Source organism: Acomys russatus, chromosome 15 (genome assembly GCF_903995435.1).
Source record: "Acomys russatus chromosome 15, mAcoRus1.1, whole genome shotgun sequence".
Lineage (NCBI taxonomy): Eukaryota > Metazoa > Chordata > Mammalia > Rodentia > Muridae > Acomys > Acomys russatus.
The window spans coordinates 62,834,866-62,860,040 of NC_067151.1; the positions used below are offsets into that span (position 1 = coordinate 62,834,866).

At 41.2% G+C, this 25,175-nt stretch overlaps 1 protein-coding gene across 1 annotated transcript in view; it reads right to left on the reverse strand.

Moving 5' to 3' along the window:
- Ubap2l (ubiquitin associated protein 2 like) overlaps positions 1 to 25,175 on the reverse strand; it is a 58,523-nt gene that overhangs the window by 14,782 nt on the left and 18,566 nt on the right. The window contains exons 9-21 of the mRNA XM_051157567.1: positions 23,697 to 23,756; positions 20,926 to 20,978; positions 19,256 to 19,341; positions 15,426 to 15,597; positions 9,983 to 10,181; positions 7,963 to 8,240; positions 7,614 to 7,786; positions 5,495 to 5,684; positions 4,784 to 4,838; positions 3,067 to 3,241; positions 2,549 to 2,621; positions 525 to 720; positions 353 to 441 (exon numbers count right to left, since the gene is read on the reverse strand). Coding sequence (XP_051013524.1) covers positions 353 to 441; positions 525 to 720; positions 2,549 to 2,621; positions 3,067 to 3,241; positions 4,784 to 4,838; positions 5,495 to 5,684; positions 7,614 to 7,786; positions 7,963 to 8,240; positions 9,983 to 10,181; positions 15,426 to 15,597; positions 19,256 to 19,341; positions 20,926 to 20,978; positions 23,697 to 23,756 — 1,799 coding nt within the window. The remainder of the gene's footprint in view (positions 1 to 352; positions 442 to 524; positions 721 to 2,548; positions 2,622 to 3,066; positions 3,242 to 4,783; positions 4,839 to 5,494; positions 5,685 to 7,613; positions 7,787 to 7,962; positions 8,241 to 9,982; positions 10,182 to 15,425; positions 15,598 to 19,255; positions 19,342 to 20,925; positions 20,979 to 23,696; positions 23,757 to 25,175) is intronic.

A 25,175-nucleotide genomic window follows, 5' to 3' on the forward strand; every position in this document is an offset into this window, starting at 1 on the left:
GATCCAATGCTGGCCTGCAAAGGCACTAGGGCACACTATGGTGTATATGACATGTGTGTAAACAAAATCACCAGATAAATAAAAAATACACACATAAACCCTGTAACTTTTTTTGACTAGTGATACAGCTTAGCAGGTAAGGTGCTTGCCAACCAACAATGCAAGCCTAACTGGAACATGAATAAAGGTGAAAAGGAGAGGAAGACTCCAGTTCCCTCTGATCTTAAACACACACAAATGTGGGTATAATTCATTTATTCTGCTTTAATTACTGTCTTCAATCTGAAGCCAGAGCTACAGAGGAGAGTGACAGCATCTCACTCTGTAGAGAAGAGCCTTCAGTTCCACTTACCGGGTAGGCATGTAACAGCCCTGGAGCCATAATATATGGATTAGGCAACAATGGCGGGACTCCAGGAGGAAGGTTGGGAGGAGCTTTTCCTAAAAGAGAACATTTTTATGCTGTTATACAATTTATTATCGTCTTCATCCCAGAGGAATGCCACCCACTTAGGCAAAGCTACCTGAAGTCGTAGCAACTGAGCTTCGAGTTGAGGCAGTGACAGTAGAATTGCTGCCCAGGCTAAGGCCCAGACTACTGCCACTATTCAGACTGGAGGAGACACTGACCACTGGGGGAGGTGCAGAGACAGTGCTGGCCGTGGTAGAGAAAGTGCTGGAGGAAGAATGGAGATTCGCCTCACTCTCCACACTTGTGTGCTTCAAAAGGGAGCAGAGGAAGACAGAAACAATGATTAGCAACAGGTCAGGAAAGAGAAGCAATTTATGATCTCATGAAATCTGGAATTCATGAGGCTGGAGAGATGGCTCAGTGGTTAAGAGCACCACCTGCTCTTCCAGAGGTCCTGAGTTCAATTCCCAGCAACCATATGGTGGCTCACAACCATCTATAATGTAATCTGATACCCTCCTCTGCAGATAAAGCGCTCATATGCAATTAAAAAAAAAAAAAAAAAAAAAAAACCAAGTTAAAAAGAAAAAAAGGAATCTGGAATTCATAAAGCCAACCAGGATTCCCTCTGCCAAAATAAAAAGAAATCTCTAGCTCCATGTATCTTACAATTGCTCACTGACCATCATCATAACCCTGTTCAGAAAAAAAGCAAAGTAGGTGGGGACAAATTCCACAAGGACTAACAAAACTGGTTAGTAAGCTCAGAACTAAAGAGTGCACCACACCCCCTTCTGCCCTCTGCTTCAGTAGCTTAGCTTTTAAGAATAGTTCATGACCAGGAATAAAGTAACAGATTTGACTTTAAAACTGAATTTAAGCCAGACGATGGTGGCGCATGCCTTCAATCCCAGCATTCGGGAGGCAGAGGCAGGCGGATCGCTGTGAGTTCGAGGCCAGCCTGGTCTACGAAGTGAGTCCAGGACAGCCAGGACTACACAGAGAAACCGTCTTTAAAAAAAAAAAAAAAAAAAAGTTTGAGGCTCTTAAACTTTTAGCCCTCCTAGCACTTCCTAGGCTCCTGCAACTTAACACCTCAGCTTAGTTCTTCAGGAATGGAGTTACAAACTGTAAAATGATTCCTTGACCACGAGCTCTCATCTGAGCACCACTTTGATAAACATGTCCTGCTTCAAACTATCTTAAAGACTGTATTTCCCAGGCTAACTACAGAATAGTTCTACCAGTTGTTTTGTTGCTAGCTTTTTCTTTTTTCCTTTTATAGTTTAGGAACTTAATCCAGGGACCTAATGGATGTTAATGATGTAATTACTGAGCTATACCTCCATTTATTTGGAGACACAGCTTCACTGTGTAGCCCTGGCTGTCCTGGAACTCACTCTGTACATCAGGCTGGCATTGAACTCAGAGATCCGCCTACCTCTGCCTCCAAAGTACTTGGATTAAAGGTGTGCACCACTACCGCCTGGTGAGTATACCTCCAATAAAAAGAAAAGTGTGTGTTGTTGTGCATTTAATGGTAACATAAAGTCCCTACCTATGTTCTGTGAAAAGAAGACTGCTGAGACTTTTAGTTATGTTCCATAAGTGCAAAACTTGTGGATTCTTTTGGCTTCTCAATATCCTTTTACTCATTTTTCCTACAACCTCAGCTAAGTCATGAAGAAAATTTCAAGAACTCCCTACTGGGTGTGCCAGGTGTTTTAAAAATCCATGCCTGTAATGTCATCACTAGAGAGGCAGAGGCAAGGCATGAATTCAAGGTTAGCCTGATTTACATAGAGTATGAGGCCATACAGGGCTACATAGCAAGACCCTGACTCAAGAGGGGGTGGGGTGGGGGTGGGGGAATCAATCAATGAAACAAAAGAACTACAGAACTTGGGACAATCTTAAGGTTAAAACATTAAGACCAGGGCTGGAGAGATGGCTCAGTGGGTAAGAGCACTGCCTGCTCTTCAAAAGGACCCAGGTTCAATTCCCAGCAACCACATGGCAGCTCACAACTGTCTGTAACTCCAAGATCTGACACCGTCACACCAAAGCACATAAATTAAAAAAAAAAAAAAAAGAAAAGGACCAAGAACTACACTTCCTCTCAAGCATTACACTTACCAAAAGAGTGGATGTTGAAGTACGCCCCGAAGATGCTGATGAAGAAAGGGTATTTTGCTGTGTAGATAGAGCACTGGAAGAAGAAAAAGTTGCCATTAACATATGACTATCTGACCTGGAGCTCCAATTAAGAATCACAGAAAGACCAGGCAGTGGTGGCGCATCCCTTTAATTACAGCACTTGGGAGACAGAGGCAAGTGGGCCTCTATGAAGGCCAACCTAGTCTACAGAGTAAGTTCCAGGACAGACAAGGCTACAGAGTAGCGCTGTCTCAAAAAAACAAAACAACAACAACAAAAAAACCCAAGATGTCTGAACCATGGTCAATGGCTAGTTTTCAGGGTTGTGAACAATCACAGCAAGACCAGATGCTAAAAGCAGAAACTACGGCTCCTTTGTCTTCACGTCCCACAAAAGGTAGGCTAATGTGGTCTACGACAGGTATAGTAATTAAGACAAGACCAGATAGCTGTTACTGAAACTCACAATCCCAACCTAAATTCTCATCCCAAATCACCTGCTGTGTTGTGTGGTGGTGGTATTTGGAATCTCCTCATTATGGCTCAAGCCACTTAAGGAGGATGAATGCTGATTGGCTGTTGTCAGTAAGGAAGCTGCAGGTACTGTTTCGCTGAGAGAGGGTATACTAGATGTGGAAGGTGAGTCAGATCTCACTGCAGAGCCTGTAGCACCTGTAAATAGAAAAGATTTCCCTTCATCAGAAAACAGGGATGCCTATGAGTAAAGAAAAACAACAGTCCTCCACGACTCAAAACACAAACAAAGGGGGGAAAGAGAGGGACAGACAGAGTCAATATGATGAGTTCAACTCTTTTATTAAATTTTAGGCAAGTTGACAACACAAACTTTACTTGGCCAGTGAAGGAAATAAATGGAATTACCGCTTTTAAGAGAGAAAAACAAGCCAGGTGGCGCCCACCTTCAATCCCAGCACTCGGGAGGCAGAGGCAGGTGGATCGCTGTGAGTTCGAGGCCAGCCTGGTCTATAAAGCGAGTCCAGGACAGCCAAGGCTACACAGAGAAACCCTGTCTCGAAAAACCAAGAGAGGAAAAACAAAAATTAAAAACCCAAAAACCTAAGCAAAAACTCTGGATTGTGGAGATACTCCAGTGTTGGGAGTGCTTGCTTATCATAAATCAGGCCCTGGGTTCCATTCCTAGCACCACATAAACCACCTGATTCCAATATCCCAGTAGAGAATGAGAGAAAAGACTCCTTAAGTTGTGTTCTCTGACATCCATGAATGCTGTGGCGTGCACACACGCGTACTCATAACACACTCAAAAAATAATGAAATTAAATCTAGATTTTTAAACACTCTAAAACAGAGAACTCACGCCTATACGCTAGCCCATGGGAGGCTAATACAAAATAACCAAAATGATTTTGACATAAGCTGTGGCTACAGAGTGAAAGTGTGTTCAGAGCAAATGCTGTTTTTCCAGAGGATGTGGGTTTGATTCCCAGCACACACATGGTATGTATGTTTCAATTTCAGAGAATCTGGCACCGTCACACAGACATAAATGTAGGCAAAACATCAATATACATTAATATTAAAAAAATATATGGGGCTAGAGAGATAGCTCAGCAATTAAGAACACTCAATTCTTACAGAGGACCCAAGTTCTATTTCCAATAACTCATATGGCATCTGCAACCATTTCCAGGCCATCTAACGCCCTCTTTTGACCTTCACAGGCACCAGGCGTGTACTTGGTGCACGGACACTAACACACATGTAAAACAAAACACCTAAAAAGACAGAGAGATTGAAAGCTGACTATGGTGGCACATTCATTGACTATGATTCCAGTACTTGTAATGCTGAATTAAAAGTATTCAAGGCCAGCCTGTGTCACAACAAGACTCTTTATAAATTAATGGCCCTAAGTTAACAAGGCTGCTCTTCCTAATGGCCCAGGTTGAATTACTAGTGCCCACATGGCAGGTTACAGCAGCTCCAGGGCATCCAGTACTCTCTTCCTGCACCTTACAATACCAGGCACACAGGTGGGACAGATTGGTCCACGAATCAACACAAAAACACATACAAATACCAGCTGAGTGTAATGGCACATCCTTAATCCACGCTTGGGAGGCAAAAGTAGTAGCTATCTCTAGTGAATTTTAGGCCAACTTGGTTTACATAGCAACCCTACTTAGAGGAGACCCACTAACAATAAGAAGAAAAGGCCTGGAAAACACTTACCTTCAGCAGATTGCGTGGTCTGTAGCTGCGTGGCCTGCACAGAACTGAAACCATTCTGGAGCAAAAAATGAGGGAGAACAGACAAACTTGTAAGACAGATGTTATAAGTCACTTAATTTAATGTTGGTCAAATATATTTTAGGGAAACAGGAAAGATGGCTGTATGTATTGCCCTTGAATAGGACCTGAGTTCAGGCCCCAGCATACATAACTGGACAACTCACAACCACCTGTAACTCCAGCTCCAAGGATTCTAATGGCTCTGGCTTCCTAGGGGACCAGAACTCATGAGCACATGGACACTGTCCCCATCTAATAATCTGAATAAAACAATTCTTAAGACCTATCGTACTCCACACCGCCTTTGATATATGTTATCCTTTTTACCAGAGTAAGGTAGATTTCCTAATATACATGCACCCTGAAGTCTAGCAATCAGATCTTCCATTAGAAAAGGACAGGTATTTGAGACAGTTTTTGCTATAACCAACAAATTTTTATTGCAAAGAAAAGTGTTCCAGCTCTTGAGTCTCCTTCACATTTGCTGAAAAAAACTTTTAGTTTACCAATCATAAAAATGTGCTGTGTCAGCATCTCAGTCAGTAATTCCAAGACTATAGCACAATTTCCAGAAAACTGGATCAATAATATTCAAGGGACTTTTACCTATTACTCTGATAACCAAGACCCAGGGAATTATGAAGCTACTACCTTAGCCTGAGTCAGGTCCTTTTGGGGTGATGAAGAGATGGAGCTGGGATACCGCCGTGTCTGTGTGGATCTCTGTTCATATAGAGGGCCCTGAGCATTATTTTGGGAGGTATAAGTTGTCGACTGAATCGGGCCACTCTGATAACCAGATTCTTGACTCTGGTTAGATGAAACTGTAGATGAAGACTCACTGTGGAAAATGAAAAGAAAAATCTTAGGAAATAGCAGAGATCTTCTATTGGAAAAAAAATTTTCAATTAAGAAGAATCTTAAGACAGGCAAGAGGACAAAGTGTGCAAAATAAGGGACTTGGGAGGCGGAAGCCCTCACTCATTTGCCCTCCTACAATCAGCCATATTTGGATCAATCTCATTTTAGGAAATTTTAAGTTCTAGGATCTCGTGACTTATCAAAGATTACTGGTAGAATTTTCAATAGGGGAAAACTTTTTAAAATTATAGTTAAAAATGATTCTCAGCTGGGTAATGATGGCACACATGTTTAATGCCAGCAATCGGGAGGCAGAGATAGGCAGGTCTCTGAATTTGAGGCTAGCCTGATCTACAGAGTGAGGTTTAGGACAGCCTGAGTTACATAGTGAAATCCTGTCTTGGAGAAAAATAATTTCTTAGTTTTATGTGTACCATGTTTATTTGCTTTGTTCTCATGCATGCCTCTGTCGTGTGCATCCTGAAACTGGGGTTATAGGTGGTTGTCAACCAACATGTAGGTGCTGAAAGTCAGGTCCTCTATATGATCAGGTGAACTTAATCACTCAGTAAGTCTGGAGCCACCCTCCCACCTTTCTGCCCCCCCACCCCCGGGCAGGTTGTCACTAGGTTACCCTGGCTGGCTTTGAACTTACAGATGCCTCCTGATTGCTGAAACTAAATGAGTGAACCACCATGACCAACTTGTCTTTTTTCAAAGTTTCTTCTTAAAAACAAATACAAACAAAAAGAGAAAAGGTTTAATTGAAATGTTTTTATTCCAATAGCAGATCATCACTAGTTCTTGTAACAGCATCTGCTCTCATCTCACATATTTCCCCTACACTCCTTTTATGAACCACAACTGTCCCCTAGAGTTTTTTTTTTTTTAAATAAAATTTATGACTCAACTGATCTAATCTAGATTAACACCAGATATTTGTGTTTTTAAATTAAGGAAAAATTGTTTGTTCCTCTCAAATGCCTCAAAGATTTTCTTTGTGTAACATGGCTTTCCTTGATTACTATCAGAAGACAGAAAAGGCTCTTTTTGCTTCCTTTTATGGTTATTTATCATTTTTTAAAATTACTGCTTTTTGAGTTCACATTTTTACTTTTCACAGATATAGTTCCATACCAAAGGCCTGAAATAAAGCTCTTTCACTGCAGCAGATGCAAAGGTAATGTTAGAGGTACTGTATTGTATCATTCAGAAACAAATAAAGGTTGGGGAGCTAGAAAGATGGCTCAGTTAGATGTGCAACAATGAAAGCTTGATACTGAGCACCTACATAGCAGCTGGGAGGAAGACATGTATCACCTCACTACACTGAGGAGTGCGCAGATGAGAGGTTTCCTAGAGCTTGCTGGCCAGCCAAATTGGTCTAGCGAGCCCTAGGTTCAGTGAGAGATCCTAATTCAGAAAATAAAGTGGAGAGTGACTGAGAAAGACAACTCATACTGACTACTGGCTTCCACATGCACATGTGTCTACACATGCATACATGTATCCATAAAATAACTAAGCTTAGCTGGGCACAGTGGCACGTGCCTGTAATCCCAGCACTTGGGGAGGCTGAGGCAGGTGGATCTCTGTGAGTTTGAGGCTAGCCTGGTCTACAATAACAAAGGCTACACAGAGAAGCCCTGTCTCGAAAACCGAACAAAAACCCAAAACAACAACAAAAAAGAAAACACCTAAGCTTGAATATTCTATTAGTACCTAAGTGATATTTATCTAAATGTTTAATGTCATAGATAATCCTAGTGACAATGTATTTCTTTAAAAACACACAACAAAATGCTATGATTGACTTTTATCCAGTCAAAAAGATATGACCTCTCCAGAGGTGAAGAAATAAGCACAGAACTAAGCTACCAAAAGGTCTTCTGGGTGATGATTCCTCTACCTGGCCGTGCTGGTATACAGGCTACTAGGAGCCTGGCTTGAAGAGGCGCTCGTGGTGGGGGTGGACTCATAATCAGAAAGGACAGGCTCTGACCCAAACTGCAATGCCCCGAACTGCAGATTTAGCCCTGAGATATCTGCTGAGCCAGGCATCTCCACAGCCAGAGCAGGAATCTATGAAGAAAGGTGGTTTAAAAAAAAAAAAAAAAAAAAAAGGTAATTGCTTAATACAATCTTTTTGTACAATAAAAAATTATTCCTTTCAACTTTAATTATACCCTTAGAATATCTATCCTTAAGCCTTATAACTTCCCTGCCTTAAAATGATAACTTCATGAAAAACTAAGTACCTTAGACGTTAAGGAGGTTTTCTTCCTTTGCTGTTTCAGTTTCTGCTGAGCCGGCTGAGGGCTGGAGGATTGGTTGTCTGATGACCCCGGAGACATCTGTGGAGCCGAGGTGGATTTGCTTGGCAGAGGAGAAGAGGGGGGGGGAGGTGCAGCTGTTGAGGTAGCCACTGCAGGTGGCTTCTCCTGAAGGAACACCTCCATCATGGTTGAAGATGGGGTGAATGCCTGGCGCTTTGTAAAAGGACTGTGCACTGTTGAATCATTTGTATTCTTCAAATCTACAAGAAGAAATACAATATGTATGAGCCAGTTATATTTAGTTCCAAGGGAATATTATTATCCTATACTAATACTAGGGATAAGACATTCAAGATTCTGTGGGTAGCCTGGAGAGGTGGCGCACGCCTTTAATCCCAGCACTCAGGAGGCAGAGGCAGGCGGATCCCTGTTGAGTTCGAGGCCAGCCTGGTCTACAAAGAGAGTCCAGGACAGCCAAGACTACACAGAGAAACCCTGTCTCAAAAAGCCAAAAAAAAAAAGATTCTGTGAATAAAGATTCTTGCCACTTGAATTATTTGTTCACTTAACATAAGCTAGTGTTATCTGGGAAGAGCATAAGTTGAAAAAATGTCTCCACTAAACTCACTGTTGGCAAATCTTCAGAGCATTTTGATAAAAACAAACAAAAATGTATTTTATGCGCAGATGTTTTGTCCGAATGTATGTATGCAGTAATATACCTTCTGAGCCCATGGGGCTGCAATTATCTATTATTGTGAGCCACTGTGTGGGTGCTCACACTGAACCCAGAGTTTGAAAGAACAGCCACAGCCGGGCCACAGCTTTAATTTCGGCACTCAGGAGGCAGAGGCAGGTCTGGTCTACAAAGCAAGTCCAGGGCAGTCAGAGCTACAGAGAATCCTATCTTGAATCTACCAGCCCCCCTCAATCTTTCTTTCCTTTATTTTGGAGACAGTCTCAGTGGCTGTCCCAAATAAAATCCTCAATGTAGACCATGCTGTCCTACTCTTGAACTTACAGAGACACACTGCTTCTGTGTCGGAAGGCTGGCGTTAAAGGTATACATCACTCCTGCCCACCATTTTCTTGATTAATAACTGATATGAGAGGGCTGTATGAGAAAATAGACTAAACTAAAGAGAGCAAGCCAGTAAGCAGCATTCCCCCATGGATCTCTGTTTTAGTTTCAGCTTCCAAGTTTCTACCTTGGCTTCTCTCAGTAACGAGACTATAATCAGGACATGGAAGCCAAGAAAACTGTTTCTGCCCCAACTTACAGAAACAGGAACTCACTAAGACACAACTGTCTCAAAAACACAGAAACCAACAACAAAAACCAACCACCCCCCCCCAAAAAAAAGGAAAAAAGAAAAATCAGTTTCATTGGCCTGCCTGTGTAATTACATAAGGCAGACATTTACAAACCATCCAAGTTTAAAGTATAAAATTCTAAGATGGCCTAGGCCATAAGTCCAAAAGAAATTATTACTTTTAAAATTGAAGTTAAATATAAGAATTTAGGGCTAGGTAAGTCAGTAAAGTGCTATGCAAGTATATGGACCTGAGTTTGATTCCCAGTATACAGTGTCCCGTGCCTGTAAACCCAATGCTGGGCAAGCAGTCCAGGAGGGCCCTGAGGATTGCTGGCTGTTCAGCTGAAGTAAGATTCACGAGACCATCTGAACAAGGAAAAGGGTCTTGATGGTGCCTGCCTTTAATGCCAGCAGCACTGAGAAGGCAGAGACTTCTGTGAACTGGAGGCCAGCCTGGTCTACACAGGAAGTTCTAGATCAGCCAGAGCACCACTTAACAAAAACACAAAATCTCAAGAGAATTCTCCCAAAAATCCAGGTCAATAAAGAAACAGAACTAAAGCTCAATGATATATAGCATCAAATCTTTATTACCACGTGACTTTCTGAACCCAGGCCATATTATGCAGTCCTCTGCTACGTTCTAGACAATAAATTTCTTATGTGTAAAAACATCATCATCTTACCAAACTGCACCAGTGATGGCGATTGTGTTGTTGAGCCCATATCCCAAGAGGAGGTGGTGGTGCTTCCAGATTGAGAATGTTGAGCTGCCAGCTGAGCAAGAGCCTGTGCAGTCTTGAACTGCTCCAAGAACTGAGAGCCTGTTGTGCTGCCACCTTTAGCCTCCCCAACATCACCAAATCCTTTCCCCAACATGCTCACCTGCAGATCAACAGAGTAGAAAAGTTTATAGCTACTAACCTTGCTTAGTTTACTCACAAAGATATACCAAAAGCCCACATAATAAACAATGCTACTCAAATAGAGAATGTTATCAAGCAAAGAAAGATAGAAGATGCCTCTAGTCCCAGGCAGTAAAGGGGAGTTTAAGATTAGCCTTGTACCAGACCAAGTACACTGCAATATTATGAGCATACATTTTAGTCACAAACTAATATTCAAAATCTGTGTCTTTTTGGAAAAATTCCTATCTGAAATAGGAATAAATACAGCACATACCATAAAGCCATAGGAAATTTATTTTTACTGAATATAGTATACACGGTACACATTAAGCACTTTTTAAAAAAAGCATGATATTTCTAATATGTAAAATTTTAATATTTCATGTGTCAATTATGAAATAAATTTAAGGACAAGCATGGTGGTACATCTGAAATCGCAGTGCTCAGAAACTTGACGCAGAAAGATCACAATTCAAGGCTAGCACAGACTACATGGTGAGATCCTATCTCAAAGAATAAACAAAACAACAAATTTAAGCACTTGGGAGGCAAGAGGATAATGAGCTTGTAGCCAATGTGAGATTACATAAACAATGAATAAGAGCCATTAAAAACTATCATCACAGGGCTGGAGAGATGGCTCAGTGGTTAAGAGCACTGGCTGCTCTTCCGGAGGTCCTAAGTTGAATTCCCAGCAACCACATGGTGGCTCACAGCCATCTGTAATAGGATCCAATGTCCTCTTCAGATGTGCATGAAGACAATGTAATCGTCTATATAAAATAAATCTTAAAAAACAACAACAAAACCAAACTATCACAATTCTTTCCATAGGGATAAACCTCTAGTAAGTGGAGAATGTTCCAAATTTTCACGTTTTCGAAGCAATCAGTACTTGAATCATTAGATTAATACTGTATGTATGGCCAGGTGTGATAGTGCAAGCCTTTAATCCCTGGAGGCAGAGGCAATGTAAGTTCGAGGCCAGCCTGGTCTACAAAGAGAATCCACGCGAGCCAAGGCTACACAGAGAAACCTTGTCTCAAATAATAAAAACAAACAAACAAACACTGTACATATGCTGTCATTTTAGTCAAAGAAGTTTATTGCACTGTGGAGTGGTAACAGAGACATGTTAGTAGAAGAGGAACCAGTTAAAAAAGGGAAAGAGCCAGGAAGAAGGGTGAGGATGACCTCCCCCCACACATCTTTGATCTCAGCACCCAGAGACACCAAGGGCCAGCATGGTCTATATAGTGAGTTCCAAAACAACCAGGGCTAAAAAGAGTGATCCTGTTTCAAAACAAACAAGACACAAAGCATGGTGGACGCACCTTTAACTGAGCAGGAGGCAGGGATTAGAGGCTGGAGAATGGCAGTAAGTTTGAAGCCAGCCTCGTCTACTACATAGTATATTCCACTAGAGCCAGAACGACATAGATCATGACTGAAAGGAGGATTAGTACGAGGGGGCGTCAAAAGAGGGTGAGGAGAGGAACAAATATGATCAAATGAGTTATATATAGATGGGAATGTCATTGAAGTCTACTATGTAAACTGATATATGTTAACCTATCACAAAACAAAACATGGGCAGTGGTGGCACATGCTTTTAATCTCAGCACTTGAGAGGAAAATGCAGGCAAATCTCTGTGAGTTCAAGACCAGCCTGATCTAAATAGTAAGTCCCAGGACAGCCAAGGCTACACAGAGAAACCCTGTCTTAAAGAAAACAAAACAAAACAAGTCAAAAATCAGTTTACATTAAACAATTCAAACAAAACTAACCAACTGAGAGGTTTGAATGTGAGTAACCAGCAGAAACAAAGGAGTTAAGGGGCAATCCCAAAGTTTACACTAGACAATAAGTCCACATGACTTGGACTTATTTGGGTATAATGAATGCACACTAACATAACAATTTATTCTTAATAATTCTCTCCAATCCCCATGGCAAAGCAAATGAACCGTTGAGAGAACCCTCTAATATGACAAGCCAAAATAATGCTCGCCTCCAGTTAGGTTTTCCAGGTATTTTCTAAAAACAAAATCAAGTGACTAATAGACAAGGAAAGACTTTTTCTTCTCCACTTCATTCTGTTCTCAAGATAGTGCAAATAAAAATCTTAGAAGTTGGGCTAATATGGCTCCCCTGGCACAGTACTTACCATGACGAGCCTGATGATCTGGGTTTGACTCCCAGGACTCCCTTTTTTCTTTTTTATTTTTATTTATTTATTTATTTATTTAATTTTAATTTGTGTACGTTGGTGTGGAGGTGTCAGATCTTGGAGTTACAGACAGTTGTGAGCTGCCATGTGGGTGCTGGGAATTGAACCCGGGCCCTTTGGAAGAGCAGACAGTGCTCTTAACCACAGAGCCATCTCTCCAGCCCCAGTCTCAGGACTCTTTTTTGTTTGTTTGTTTGTTTTTTTGGTTTTTTGAGACAGGGTTTCTCTGTGTAGCCTTGGCCATCCTGAACTCACTTTGTAGACCAGGCTGGCCTCGAACTCACAGCGATCCGCCCGCCTCTGCCTCCCGAGTGCTGGGATTAAAGGCATGTGCCACCACGCCCGGCTCAGTCTGAGGACTCTTAATTATGCCACAAATTGTCCTTTTACTCCCGCATGTGCTCGCATAGATGCAGCAGTACGTGTGCACATACAATCTCCCAAACAATAAATAAATGTTTAATTTAGAAAACCTCAAGTCTATTAGAAAGTAAGAAACTGTGACAAAGAGATAGCCTCACACAATTTTTATCAAGTTATTGTAAAAAATAATTATTTTTATTTATGTGTATCAGTTTCTATGTTAAGTAAATGCCATCTGTTTGGGTGACCAAAGAAGCTAAGAGAGAGCATCTGAACCTTTGGAGCTGGAGTTACAGGCAGTTGTGAATTACCTATTGATGGTGCTGGGAAGTGAATTCTGGTTCCTGTGAAAAAGCAGCAAGCACTCAATTGCTAAGCTATCCTTCCAGCCCTCAATCAAACATTCTTCAAGTACAAAGCACTAAAGACACAGAAAAATGTCAGGCATGTACCATATCAGTAATTACAGCAGGATTTAAAATGAAGTTTAAGATCAAGCTGGTGTGTGTGTGTGTGTGTGTGTGTGCGCGCGCGCGCGCACGCACATGTGAGTTTGTGCATGCGTGTGTGTGCATGCATGTGTTCACTATCCAGGAAAAAAAGGAATAAAAAGAAGTTATGTGTAAGTATGTATGCAGACCTAACTTAAAAACAAAAAGCCCCCACAGAAGCGAAGACTCCAGTCCCAAGGGACCTAACACTCTAGGTTCCAGCCTCCTTGGATATCAGTAACATAAACAGTAACATAAACACATGCCTACGATACAAGCACTGCGGAATCTTAAGGAAAATTGAACCTTTAATATGTATTCAGAAAATTAATGAAGAGGCTAGCTCAAAGGCACACTTGTCAAGCATGCACAAACACTGTATTTTGTCCCCAGAACCATACAAACAGGCTGTGTTGGCACATGCCTAAGATCCCAACGCCCAGGAGGTAATCCTCTACTGTAAAAAGCATCTGAGCCAGACTGAGACGCTTAAGACCATGCCACAATAAGTAAAAACATAAAAGCAACGGTGAAAGAAAAGAAACTGGGCTGGGTAAGGAGCATATGCCTCTAATTTCAGCATTCAGGAGGCAAAATTGTTTCAAATTCAAAGCCACCTGAGCTAGGCAGTGAGTTTCAGGCCAGCCAGAGTTACATAAAGAGGAGCTGTATGAAAAATAAAAACAAAAAACACCCAAAACAACACAACAACATGAACCCAACAATAAGCAACTACTAGTGCTGCTACCGCACTCATTTCCCTAAAGTCAAACACGACACGACAAGCAAACACTCTCACTCCCATTTAAAGGCCAAGTGGAGACAACACATATACCAAAGGGCAGACCTGCAAAGACCTTAGGATTTGAAAACCTAGTCTACAAATGTATAATGTAAGTATATACATTATATATGAGGCTTAACACCACTGATTTTCTGTTGAGGGGGTAATCGGAGGAAAAGTGTGCAACGCTCTAAATATTCAATAAATGGTATTATCTCATTCCATGAGACAACTCAGCCAACTTCTCCTAGAGCCGGATGCTACTCCCCAACCTCATCTCTAGCCATGAGGCTTTTTTATAGGTGACAAAGCACCTTTCCCCTGCTGTATATAAGCCTTGACTATCTTTGAAGATTTTATGGAATTTCTCACTGTTTTGGTACAATTCCAAAGTACATCCAAATAGATCACAACAAAATTCATAATTTATTCTAAATTTCCAAACTGAAACTACATTATCCTTTAACCTTCTGAAAAATCAGAAGAATCAAGTTTCCTCAACAGGCTGATTTCAACTAGTACAATAATCAAATTCCTTAGCCTTGCAGAAAAAGAGTATGTTAAACAATTTCCTTTTTTTGTTTGTTTTTCGAGACAGGGTTTCTTTGTGTAGCCTTGGCTGTCCTGGACACACCTTGCAGACCAGGCTGGCCTCGAACTCACATCGATCCACCTGCCTCTGCCTCCCGAGTGCTGGGATTAAAGGCATGTACCACCACGCCCAGCTACCAATGCATTTTTTTAAAATCTATTTTTATTTTTATCAGCCCCCTTTGGTCTCTACAACCACCTTTTTTCAAGGCATCATGATGCACCCATGGTCCCAGCACTCAACGGAAGGAAGATCACCATAACCTAGAAGCATGACTGAATTCTAAACATTACACGGGCAGCCTGCCTACTCAGAAAGACTTTCTCAAAAATCCAAATCCAGCTGGGTGTGGTGGCCCATGCCTTTAATCCCAGCACTCAGAAGGCAGAGGCAGGCATCTCTGTGAGTTCAAGGCCAGCCTGGTCTACAAAGCGAGTCCACAACAACCAAGGCTACACAGAGAAACCCTGTCTCAAAACACCAAAAGAAAAAACAAAAAGAAAACAAACAAACAAAAAAAGCCAAACCCATAAACTTCTGCTTGGACTATCAGAGGGTTTATTTGATTTTAGGGAATGAGGTACTATATGATCTGAGAATTAGAAACATGGCAAGCAGCAGTGCGTGGTGCTCATGTTTGTAACGCCAGAGGCAGAAAGCTCTCTACTGTTCTACACAGGCCTCTATGTTAACAGTCCTTGACAAGGAAATGCCCACCTGTGTGTTTGCTGGGTTAGTGTAAGGCTTGTTCCCTACTTACCATACTATGATGAGAAAACGCATTCCCGGAAGCAGGCTGTGCTATGGCATTCTGCTTCGAGTTACTGAACACCAGAGGCTGGGCCAGCGAAGGAGCCTGAGATGGATCCAGATTAGACGAATCATTCTCCATGGAAGATGGTGTCTTCCCCAGCAGAACAGCAAGGTCAATTCTAGATTGGGACCAAAAGGGATCTTTATGATAGAACATTCTAGCTTTAGCTGCATTTAACTTAGATCATGGTTAGATTAACATGAAAGTTATTTTCTGATGCTGTACTCTTGTCAAGTCCTAAGATGTTATAATAACCAAAATAACCAAGGTCTAAGAGCCACACAATATTCAGAGAGATTCTACTAATACTGTCAATAATAATAGTTAAACATTTAATTTAATGATAGCACTAATTTAATAAAATAGCAAATCTTCAAAGGTTTTTTGGTCTCTTTCAAACAGGGCTTTACTATGCAGTCAAGATTTGCCTTATATTTATGATTCTCTGGCCTCAGTGTGCCCATGCTGCAATTATAAGCCATAACATATTCAACAATATTTTCTGTTTTGGTTTCTTGTTTTTCAAGACAGGGTTTCTCTGTGTAACAGATAAAAAAAAATTTTTTTTGAGATAAGGTTTTACTATGTAGCTCTGACTAGCCTTGAACTCATAGAGATCCACCTGCAATTGCCTCCTAAGTACTAGGATTAAAGTGTACCACCACACCTGACACCCCACTTTAAATATTAAGTTTTAATTAGCAGCTCAATAACTGGGTAGCAGTTTAAAAGTATTTAGCTATGATTTTGATATATAATATTAATTTATTTTTTATTTTTTCTTTCTTTCTTTCTTTCTTTTTTTTAAGATTTATTATATTATTGTGTATACAGTGCTCTGCCTGCATGAACACCTGCAGGCCAGAAGAGGGCATCAGATCACATTACATGATCACCATGAGGTTGCTGGGAACTGAACTCAGGAGGACCCCTGGAATCAAAGGATATGTGCCATCACACCAGGCCTATTTTTGTTTGTTTGAGACAGGGTTTCTATGTAGAGCCTTGGCCGTCCTGGAACTCACTCTGTACACATGGCTAGCCTGGAAGAGCAGTCAGTGCTCTTTTACTAATTTCTAAGATATAAGACCAAATGCTTAGCTGGGTATGGTGGTGCAAACTTGGAATTTCCAGCCCTCAAAAGGCTAATGAAAGAGGACGGCTTCAAATTCAAGGATACCCTGGCCTAAATAGCAAAATCCTGTCTCAAAACAAAAGACCATATTAGATTACTAGCACCCTCAAGTGGATTTATAACATAGAAACGCAAGGATACCATCACTAGAAAGACTAAAACCAGATTATTCAGCTTCTCCCAGTACCCAGTACCAGCCACATCCATAGGAAAACAAACGATTAAATAAAAACCAATGGCTAGTAGTTTCACAAATTATGCTTACATTAGCTAAACATCTATTAAAAACTCAAAACTAAGCCAGGGAGTGGTGGCATACACCTTTAATCCCAGCACTCAGAAGGCAGAGGTAGGCAGATCTCTGAGTTCAAGGCCAGCCTGGTCTACACACATAAACCCTGTCTAAAAAAACCAAACCAAACCAAAACCAAAAAACCAACAACTCAAAAACAGATTTAGAGATCTTCTAGAGGCCCGGGGAGAATAGGGCATGCTTTTTTGTCCCAGTACACACAGACACACACTCTCACATACTCTTTCACTGCCCTGTGTATTTCTACATTGGCTATTTCTGAGATTATAATAGAGCAGTAATAAGTAAAACACTTTACTGCATTGAGTCATTACAGTGAACTCTCAAATTTCAGGAAGATGACAGGAACCTCTACGTTTGTAGAGGTGTCTCTCTCTCTCTCTCTCTCTCTCTCTCTCTCTCTGTGTGTGTGTGTGTGTGTGTGTGTGTGTGTGTGTAGCCTTGGCTGTCCTGGACTTACTTTGTATGTAGGCCACGCTGGCCTTGAACTCAAGAGCTCTGCCTGTCTCTGCCTCCAAAGTGCTAGGATAAAAGGTCTGTGACACCACACAGGGCTCTCTGCAACAGTCTAAGTCATCTTCACTTTATTTGTATGTTCAGTACAGATATGGCTCTTTTCCATCTTTACTGGGAACCATGGAACTGGACTGGCCTAGCTGCCTTAAGAGGCATGTATCATAGGTTTTCAGGTAAGAGTCCATGACTCCTGGGGCACTATGTGCCTTCCATGTCTTAAGAGACCAGTGAAGCACCTCAGGCAGTGAAGCGTTCAGAATGCTTTGTGTTTCTCTGTATGTTCTGTTAGTAGTCAAGGAAGCATGGAAGCCTGAGAGGAAAATTGGTCTTAAGACATTAATCGTATGTACCCTGTATATCGTGCAAACACTGTGTCCTGGCAACTACTTGTTTTGATCCTGGCAATTGTCATTATAATCTAATAAAAGTTATGAAACCTGACTGCTCTCAATAAAACTGTCACAGCCTCAGTCTTACCGTGGTCCCTTCAATCAGTCAGATTTAATTCCTCATGGCCGTATCAGATAACTTTGGCTCAGTAAGTAGGCTCAGGAGCTTACCACCCTCGCCCCTTTGAGATGAGAGTCTCTACGTATAGTCCTGGCTGTCCTAGAGCTCACTCTGTAGATGAGGCTGACCCTTAAACTCAAGAGATCCTCCTGCTTCTCCCCCCTCATCTGGGATTAAAGGAGTGCACCAGTATGACCGCCTACTTCAATATTTTCTTTTATTTTTTTGGTTTTTCGAGACAGGGTTTCTCTGTGTAGCCCTGGCTGTCCTAGACTCCCTTTGTAGACCAGGCTGGCCTCAAACTTGCTGCGATCCACCTGCCTCTGTCTCCCGAGTGCTGGGATTAAAGGCGTGCACCACCACGCCTGGCCTTTCACTATTTTCAAACTATGGTTGGCCAACTTCATGAATGAAGAACCCATGAATATGAAAGTTGGACTGCAACTTGCAAAATTCAGAAGTATATTAAAAATAATTTCCTTAACTCTTGTTTCTCTGGCTTACTTCAAAACAAGCTACATATTCAGTGCTGGTTAAGACTAACTGCTCTATATAACTAAGAGAGTATTTTAGGTTGGGGACTAGAGAGATGACTCAGCGGCTAAGTAAGAACAGCTGCTGCTCTTCCACAGGACTCAAGTTCAGTTCTCCACAACCATGGCTTACAGCTCAAAACCACTTACAGTTACAGGGGATCTGACACCCTCTCCTGGCCTTTCTAAGCACTCAGACACATGTGGCGGCATACGCACATGAAGATAACACACATTAAGATAAATTAAAATTATTTTAGGGAGATGGGTAGTGGTGGCGCATGCCTTTAACACCAGCACTTGGGAGGCAGAGGTGGGCGGATCTCAGTGAGTTCGAGGCCAGCCAGGTCTACAAAGTGAGTTCAGGACAGTCGGGGCTCTGTTGCACAAAGAAACCTGGTCTCAAAAGCCAAAACAAAAACAAAAACAAAAAACCACCAGCAACAAGAACAACAAAATCAAGCAAACAAACAAAACATGTATTTTTAGGGAGGACTCAAATTTAATACTACAGCATATGAACTACTTAGTATACTAACTTAAAACTGTTTTAGCCAGCTAGTGGTGGCACACGCCTTTAATCCCAGCATTCAGGAGGTAGAGGTTCGATGCCAGCCTGGTCTACAGAGTCAGTTCCAGGATGGCCATGGCTACATGGAGAAACCCTGACTCAAAGGGGAAAAACAAAACAACAACAAAAACCTTTTAAATCTCTTAATCAAAAGGAACCTATGTGTTAAAAAGATACTCAATTTTATTACACACTTGCCTCTGACCAGCAGTGATTGTCACATTCTCCGCAGGCAGAGGCACTGAAGACACATTAGAGGCAGTAAAGATCTTGGTCTCAGAAAGCTGGAAAGAGAGGAATCAGTTACTTTCAGTGTCACAAAGGTTAAAGAGAGAAATCTGCCTTATGTAAGGTAAACTCAATACCAAGAAAAAAGGAAAACTCAATGAAAATAACTATCTACCCTCAGGTTCCTGAATGAGTTGATCTCAAGCCTGCTTACTGATCCAAGCAAAGACTAGAACCAAGAACACAATAAAACATGACAGTCATACTAGAGACTGAACTCGCGGGAAGAACTCTGTGCTGGTCACGTTTATTGAGGAAATGTCTTATTTTCTCACTACACCTCCCAACTCCTTCCTCTACCCAAAAGGCATTTATGTTCCACCATTTTCTCTCCCTCACTGAAAGGAAAAGCATGGCCAAGATGAAGAAATAAATAACATTAATTCCTGACTATTGAGCAGTTCAGGTCCAAGTGCTGGTCAAGTAATGTCTTTTCGGGAATTTTAACTATATGAAAGTTTTGCATTATACTGACTATAATTGTAAGGTATCTAAATAGGTAACCAATTAAAGGGAGTAACTTTTCTTCCTAAATAAGAGTTGAATTAGGTTTGTTTCTTTTACTTGATTAAAATATCTTCTTTAATAAACAAAAAACACATTGTTTCCCATATACAGTCCTTATGAATATAAATCAAATTTCCCTAAGTAGAACTTGTTCATATTAACAAAGCAATTTAGCTCAGCTATAAGAAAATCATAACTCTATGATGTTGGTGCACTGGAATTTTAGAAACCTAAGACCGACATGCAAAACCATTTGACAAAGCTACCTTCTTATTTATCTATATAAAAGCACACAGACATAAAATATTAAAAGACGTTTACCCATAGTCACTGAAAACCACAGCTCATGGCAACCCTGGACCCTGAACAGGTAAATTCTTTTTACTCAGGTAATATGCAAAAGACAACTCTTTACAACCCACCCAGTCACCAGCTGTGCAGGCCGTGTCAGCTGGCAGGCACTCAGGAGCTGACTGGACAGCCACTCCAACTGCAGAGTTGGGCACAGGGTAAATGGAAGCTTCACAGCCAACTGAACTGCAAGCTTAAAGCTTAAATACTGTAACTACCCACTGCCAATTCACTGTACAACTTAATGCCAAATAATGCAAAGGCTCCAAGTAGAGCTGCGTGCCATCAGCAACAGGTACTCAATGTACTCCCTGCGATCTGCTTAACTAAAAACAATTTCTGTGCAGCGACAAGATTTGGATGTAAAGTCTCATACATACTAGGCAAGCATTCTACCATTGACTTGTTCCCAGTCCTAATTGCATTGTTGGTACCCTACCCAGCCACTCTATCTTCCTGGGTTAATCTGACAATCAGGTATTGGACTTACACACCTGCACTTGCCCTTTCCATAGTGTGGTTCCACAGAGTCCTGTCCATGCCCAGTCTCCTTCATATAACATATGTGAAATGTTCTGGTTCAGAACACTATTTTGGATGTAAAAGTTTTAGGTCAGAATCTTAGCAGTGCATTTTGAAAGGTAGAAATACATCCATTTCTATCCATAAACACAAGGCGGGGATAGAACATATTAGGTCAGCAATAGCCCAGGAATACCTACATCTTCATTCCAATCTTCCGTCCCCCATTCTTCTGTTGCAGTCCTCCATGCACCTAGGAATTGGGGGAAAAGAAGGTAAAATAAATTAAAGTGTCATTATAAAACATATTCAGACAATACTGCATTAACATTTAACAAGCAATCAGAAAGAATCTGTTGACTTGAGAGATAGGGACTCTTTAGAAACACTGAAGTAAAAAGACTATTAAGATTATGACTTCGGAGCTACTTTCTGTTGGGTCACAGAAAGCTATAGTGGAAAAGACAGATAAAAGGAGGTACATATAAACATACATCCATCCGCCCAAGGCCACTTCGTACGCTCCCCCTCCAAGACTTAACATGCCATGCAGTATCTTTGTCTTAGCAATCACTTAACAAGGTAGTAGCAAATAACTCAAACCAGAACATGCAAGCAACATCTATTAATTTTATATAAAAACAAGCAAACAAAAGGCAAGGTAATCTGAAGTAGAGAAATATAAAAAGGTGGCACATGTTTAGTGAGAGGGGAGTGAGGAGGTGTGACGCTGGACAGAGAATAAAGGGCCTATCCGCCATCAGAAATGCGTAAAGAAGCAGAGTCAGGACAAGTCACGCTCATACGTCCTAAGGGCCCAAGCCAGTAACTACAGGGCACACTACAGAGACGTGCTCTTTTGGGAGACACATGATGAAATTAAAATCAAGTATGTACAACAGCTATTATCCTAATCCTACTTATAGAGAATATGGCATTTGACCAGGCAAGGTCATTGTACAGACCATGGAGGAAATCATTTTCCTCCTCTTCTAAGCTGAAACAGCTGGCACAGAAAAGTTCTAGGCACAATCAGTCCGCTTCCAGATTATTTACCTGGGCAACTTTGCTTCTCTCCCCCCTCTCTCTGAGATTTATGTATGTTCACACGTCAAGACACAATATTTGTGTTGGTAAGTGTTTACATGCATGTGGAAACTAGAGATGGCCTTCAGATTATCTTCCTGTGTCCCTCTGTTTTACTTAGGCGGGTCTCTGGGTCAACCTGAAGCTGATCTTATTTTGGTAGTTCAGCTAGCAGCTTGCACTGGGGATCCAGTCTCCTCCTCCAAAGTTCTGGGGTCTATATATAGGCAGGCCTCTACCTCTATGTGGCTCGTAAGTAGATGCTGTGGATCCAAATCAGCCATCATGCTTGCACAAGAGCTTTATCGATTCTATGGAACACTCCTTTTCATCACAATTCGTCTCACACACAGTATAAACTCGGAAAGAAAGTCTCTGTCATGAGGACGTTTTTTGAGAAATAGGACTCTTCTCTTCTACTCAAACACTAACGTACAAGAATTAACAAGGAGGGGCTGGACATGGTGGCAAACGCCTTTAATCCCAGAATTTAGGAAGCTGAGGGCCTCTAAGATCCACAGCATCTTGGTCTATATGCAATTCCATACCAGCCAAGGCTGCAGAGTAAGACCTCTATCTCAATAAGATAAAAAATTTAATTTAAAAATAAAAAAGAATTAACAGGGGCTAGAGAGATGGCTCACTGGTTAAGAGCACTACCTGCTCTTCCAGAGGTCCTCAGTTTAATTCACAGCAACCACATGGTGGCTCACAGCCATCTACAATGTGATCTGATGCCTTCTTCGTCAAATAAAGCACTCATATGCAATAAATAAAATAAATCTTTTTTAAAAAATTAACAAATGATTGAGTTAGCCTCCTCCCAGCACTTCGAAGGTAGCATAAGGACATCAAGCGCAAGGAAAGATGGTCCAGTAGGTAAAATCTTTCTATACAAGCATGAGAACCTGAGCCTATTTCAAAAAAACTCAAACTCCACCAAACCCCAACAAACACATAGAAGCTAGGTACAAGCTGGGCATTGGCTCATTAGAAGCATGCTTGCTTAGAGTGGACAACATCCTGGATTTGATTCCCAGCAGCATAAAAACAAAATCTAGCACAGAGGCATGAGACCAGTGCCAGCAGCAGGAAGGCAGAAACAGGATTACTGGGGCTTTTGAATTTGTGAGCTTCAGGTGCATATACACATGCAGACAGACATAACATGTGTACACACATGTATGCACACACACACACGAGTATTGAAGCCAACTGGGTGGTCTACAATAGTAAGATCCTATCTCTATTTCATTAAGGAAAAGGCTATACGTACAATATATTATATATATTTAATATACATAATATATTTTTTCTAACAACTATACAAAACCGCCTAAAAATTTCAAATATTTAATAATGGAAACTATCTTCTACATATAAATACAAGTCACAAATCATATCCTCTCACTCTTATGGTTCTCTTCTTACTCCTCATTGACATCTGTGTCATCCTCCATAAATGAAACCCCAAATGAGTTAGCACTTCATGTAATTCTGGAGTTAGATCTCACTAAAAAGTTACTAGTCTGGACACATCTTTGTCTTTGTCCATCCCTTTTCTTTCGGCACTCTGGTGACCTGAGCTAAGGTAGGAACGCACGGATACTTATGCGTGCCGCTCTCCTGTACCAGAAGTGTAGGCATGGCTAAGGAGGCCAGAGCAGCAAGGTGGGAATGTTCTACCACACAAAGCTGTCAATGTAAACGGCAAATATTTACTAAATGAATATATTTTGGGGAGGGAAATGTGGGCACAGAAGATGAAAGATAACGGTAGGGGGGAAAAAGCAGAAAGACAGAAAAATAACATATCCACAGATATTTCAATTCATAAAAATCTTTAAAAATATCCGGGGCAATTAGGCGCCTGGATGTATCATACCAGGAGCAGTCTCAAATTTTCGGGGATAATTTGACCCCTCAACCCCAATGAAATCAAGTCCTGAAACAAAAAGAAAAGAAAAGAAAAAACAACCAGTGAAATTTTGCTTGTGAATAAGAACATCTGCCCCCAATACATAATCCCCACTGTACCTGTGGATATTTTAAAGGTAGATTTGAATTACTTCTTAAATTAAAAAAGGAATTTGAAGTTTGCTCTATGAAAACATAAGAGATCATGCGTAAAGATATGCTACATCATGAAGTTGACAACAGGAGCACAGGAAGCTACCATCTATCCTTTCACACGAAGGGCTGTGTGGCATCACCTATCACTGCACTCTAGCCAGACAGCACTAACTTGTAAAATCTGCAACACCTATGGGGGTGGGGGAGCTGGATGGTGGTAGCACACATAACCCCAGCATCACGGAGGCACATGTAGACAAATCTGTGAGTCTGAGAACTGCCTGATCTACAAAGCAAATTCCAGGACAGCCAGAGCTACACAGAGAAGAAAGCCTACTTCAAAAAAACTCAAACTCCACCAAACCCCAAAAGACAGCAAAAGATAAGGACTGAGTCACAACCGCTACACACATACCCCAAAAGTTTTTATTCTAAACTAAAAGCTACTACCTTAATTTCTACTATTTTTTTCTCCCAAGGATTAAAAAGCTACACCTACAATCCAGAAGAAGGCATCAGATCACATTATAAGTTGTAGTGAGCCACCATGTGGTTTTTGAGAATTGAACTCAGAGCCTCGGGAAGAACAGTTAAACCATCTCTCCAGGGCCCCAGTAATTATTTTTTATATTGAGAATGATACCATTGCCTCTACAAAACTAACAAAAAATGAACTGAAAACAATTTAAAAACCTATACAATACATTAAGTTCAAACATCATTTAAACCAGGTTCAATTTCCAGCACCTACAACAGCAGTCAATAACCATCCAATCTCCAGTCAAGGGATCAAAGACCCTTTTCTGGCCTCCACAGGCAAAAGGCACGAATGCTGTATACAGACATACATGCAAACAAATTACCCAACACCATTTTAATAAAGATATAGTAAACTGTGTGTATGTGTAAATTTGAATGGTAATGTGTCAGCAAACCTAAAATTTCAGACCCTTTGAATCCAGACTTCTTTGTCAAAAGGAGAACCCACAAGCTCTCCTAAGGCAGCTCAGACCGGAGAAGTTAGATGATGTCACAAGACAGCAAGGTGCTTGGGGGGGGGGGGGGGGGGGTAGAGTTCTTGCTTAACATGCAAAATGCTTTGGTTCAATCCCCAGCACCATGAAAAATCAAACAAAACAAACAAGACACTCAAGATTCTGGGGTTGCTCCCATTAAAACAACACCTTGGGTCTACAGAGTGAGTCCAGGACAGCCAAGGCTACACAGAGAAGCCCTGTCTCTAAAACCCAAACAATAACAACAAAACAAACAACAACAAAAAACAGCACCT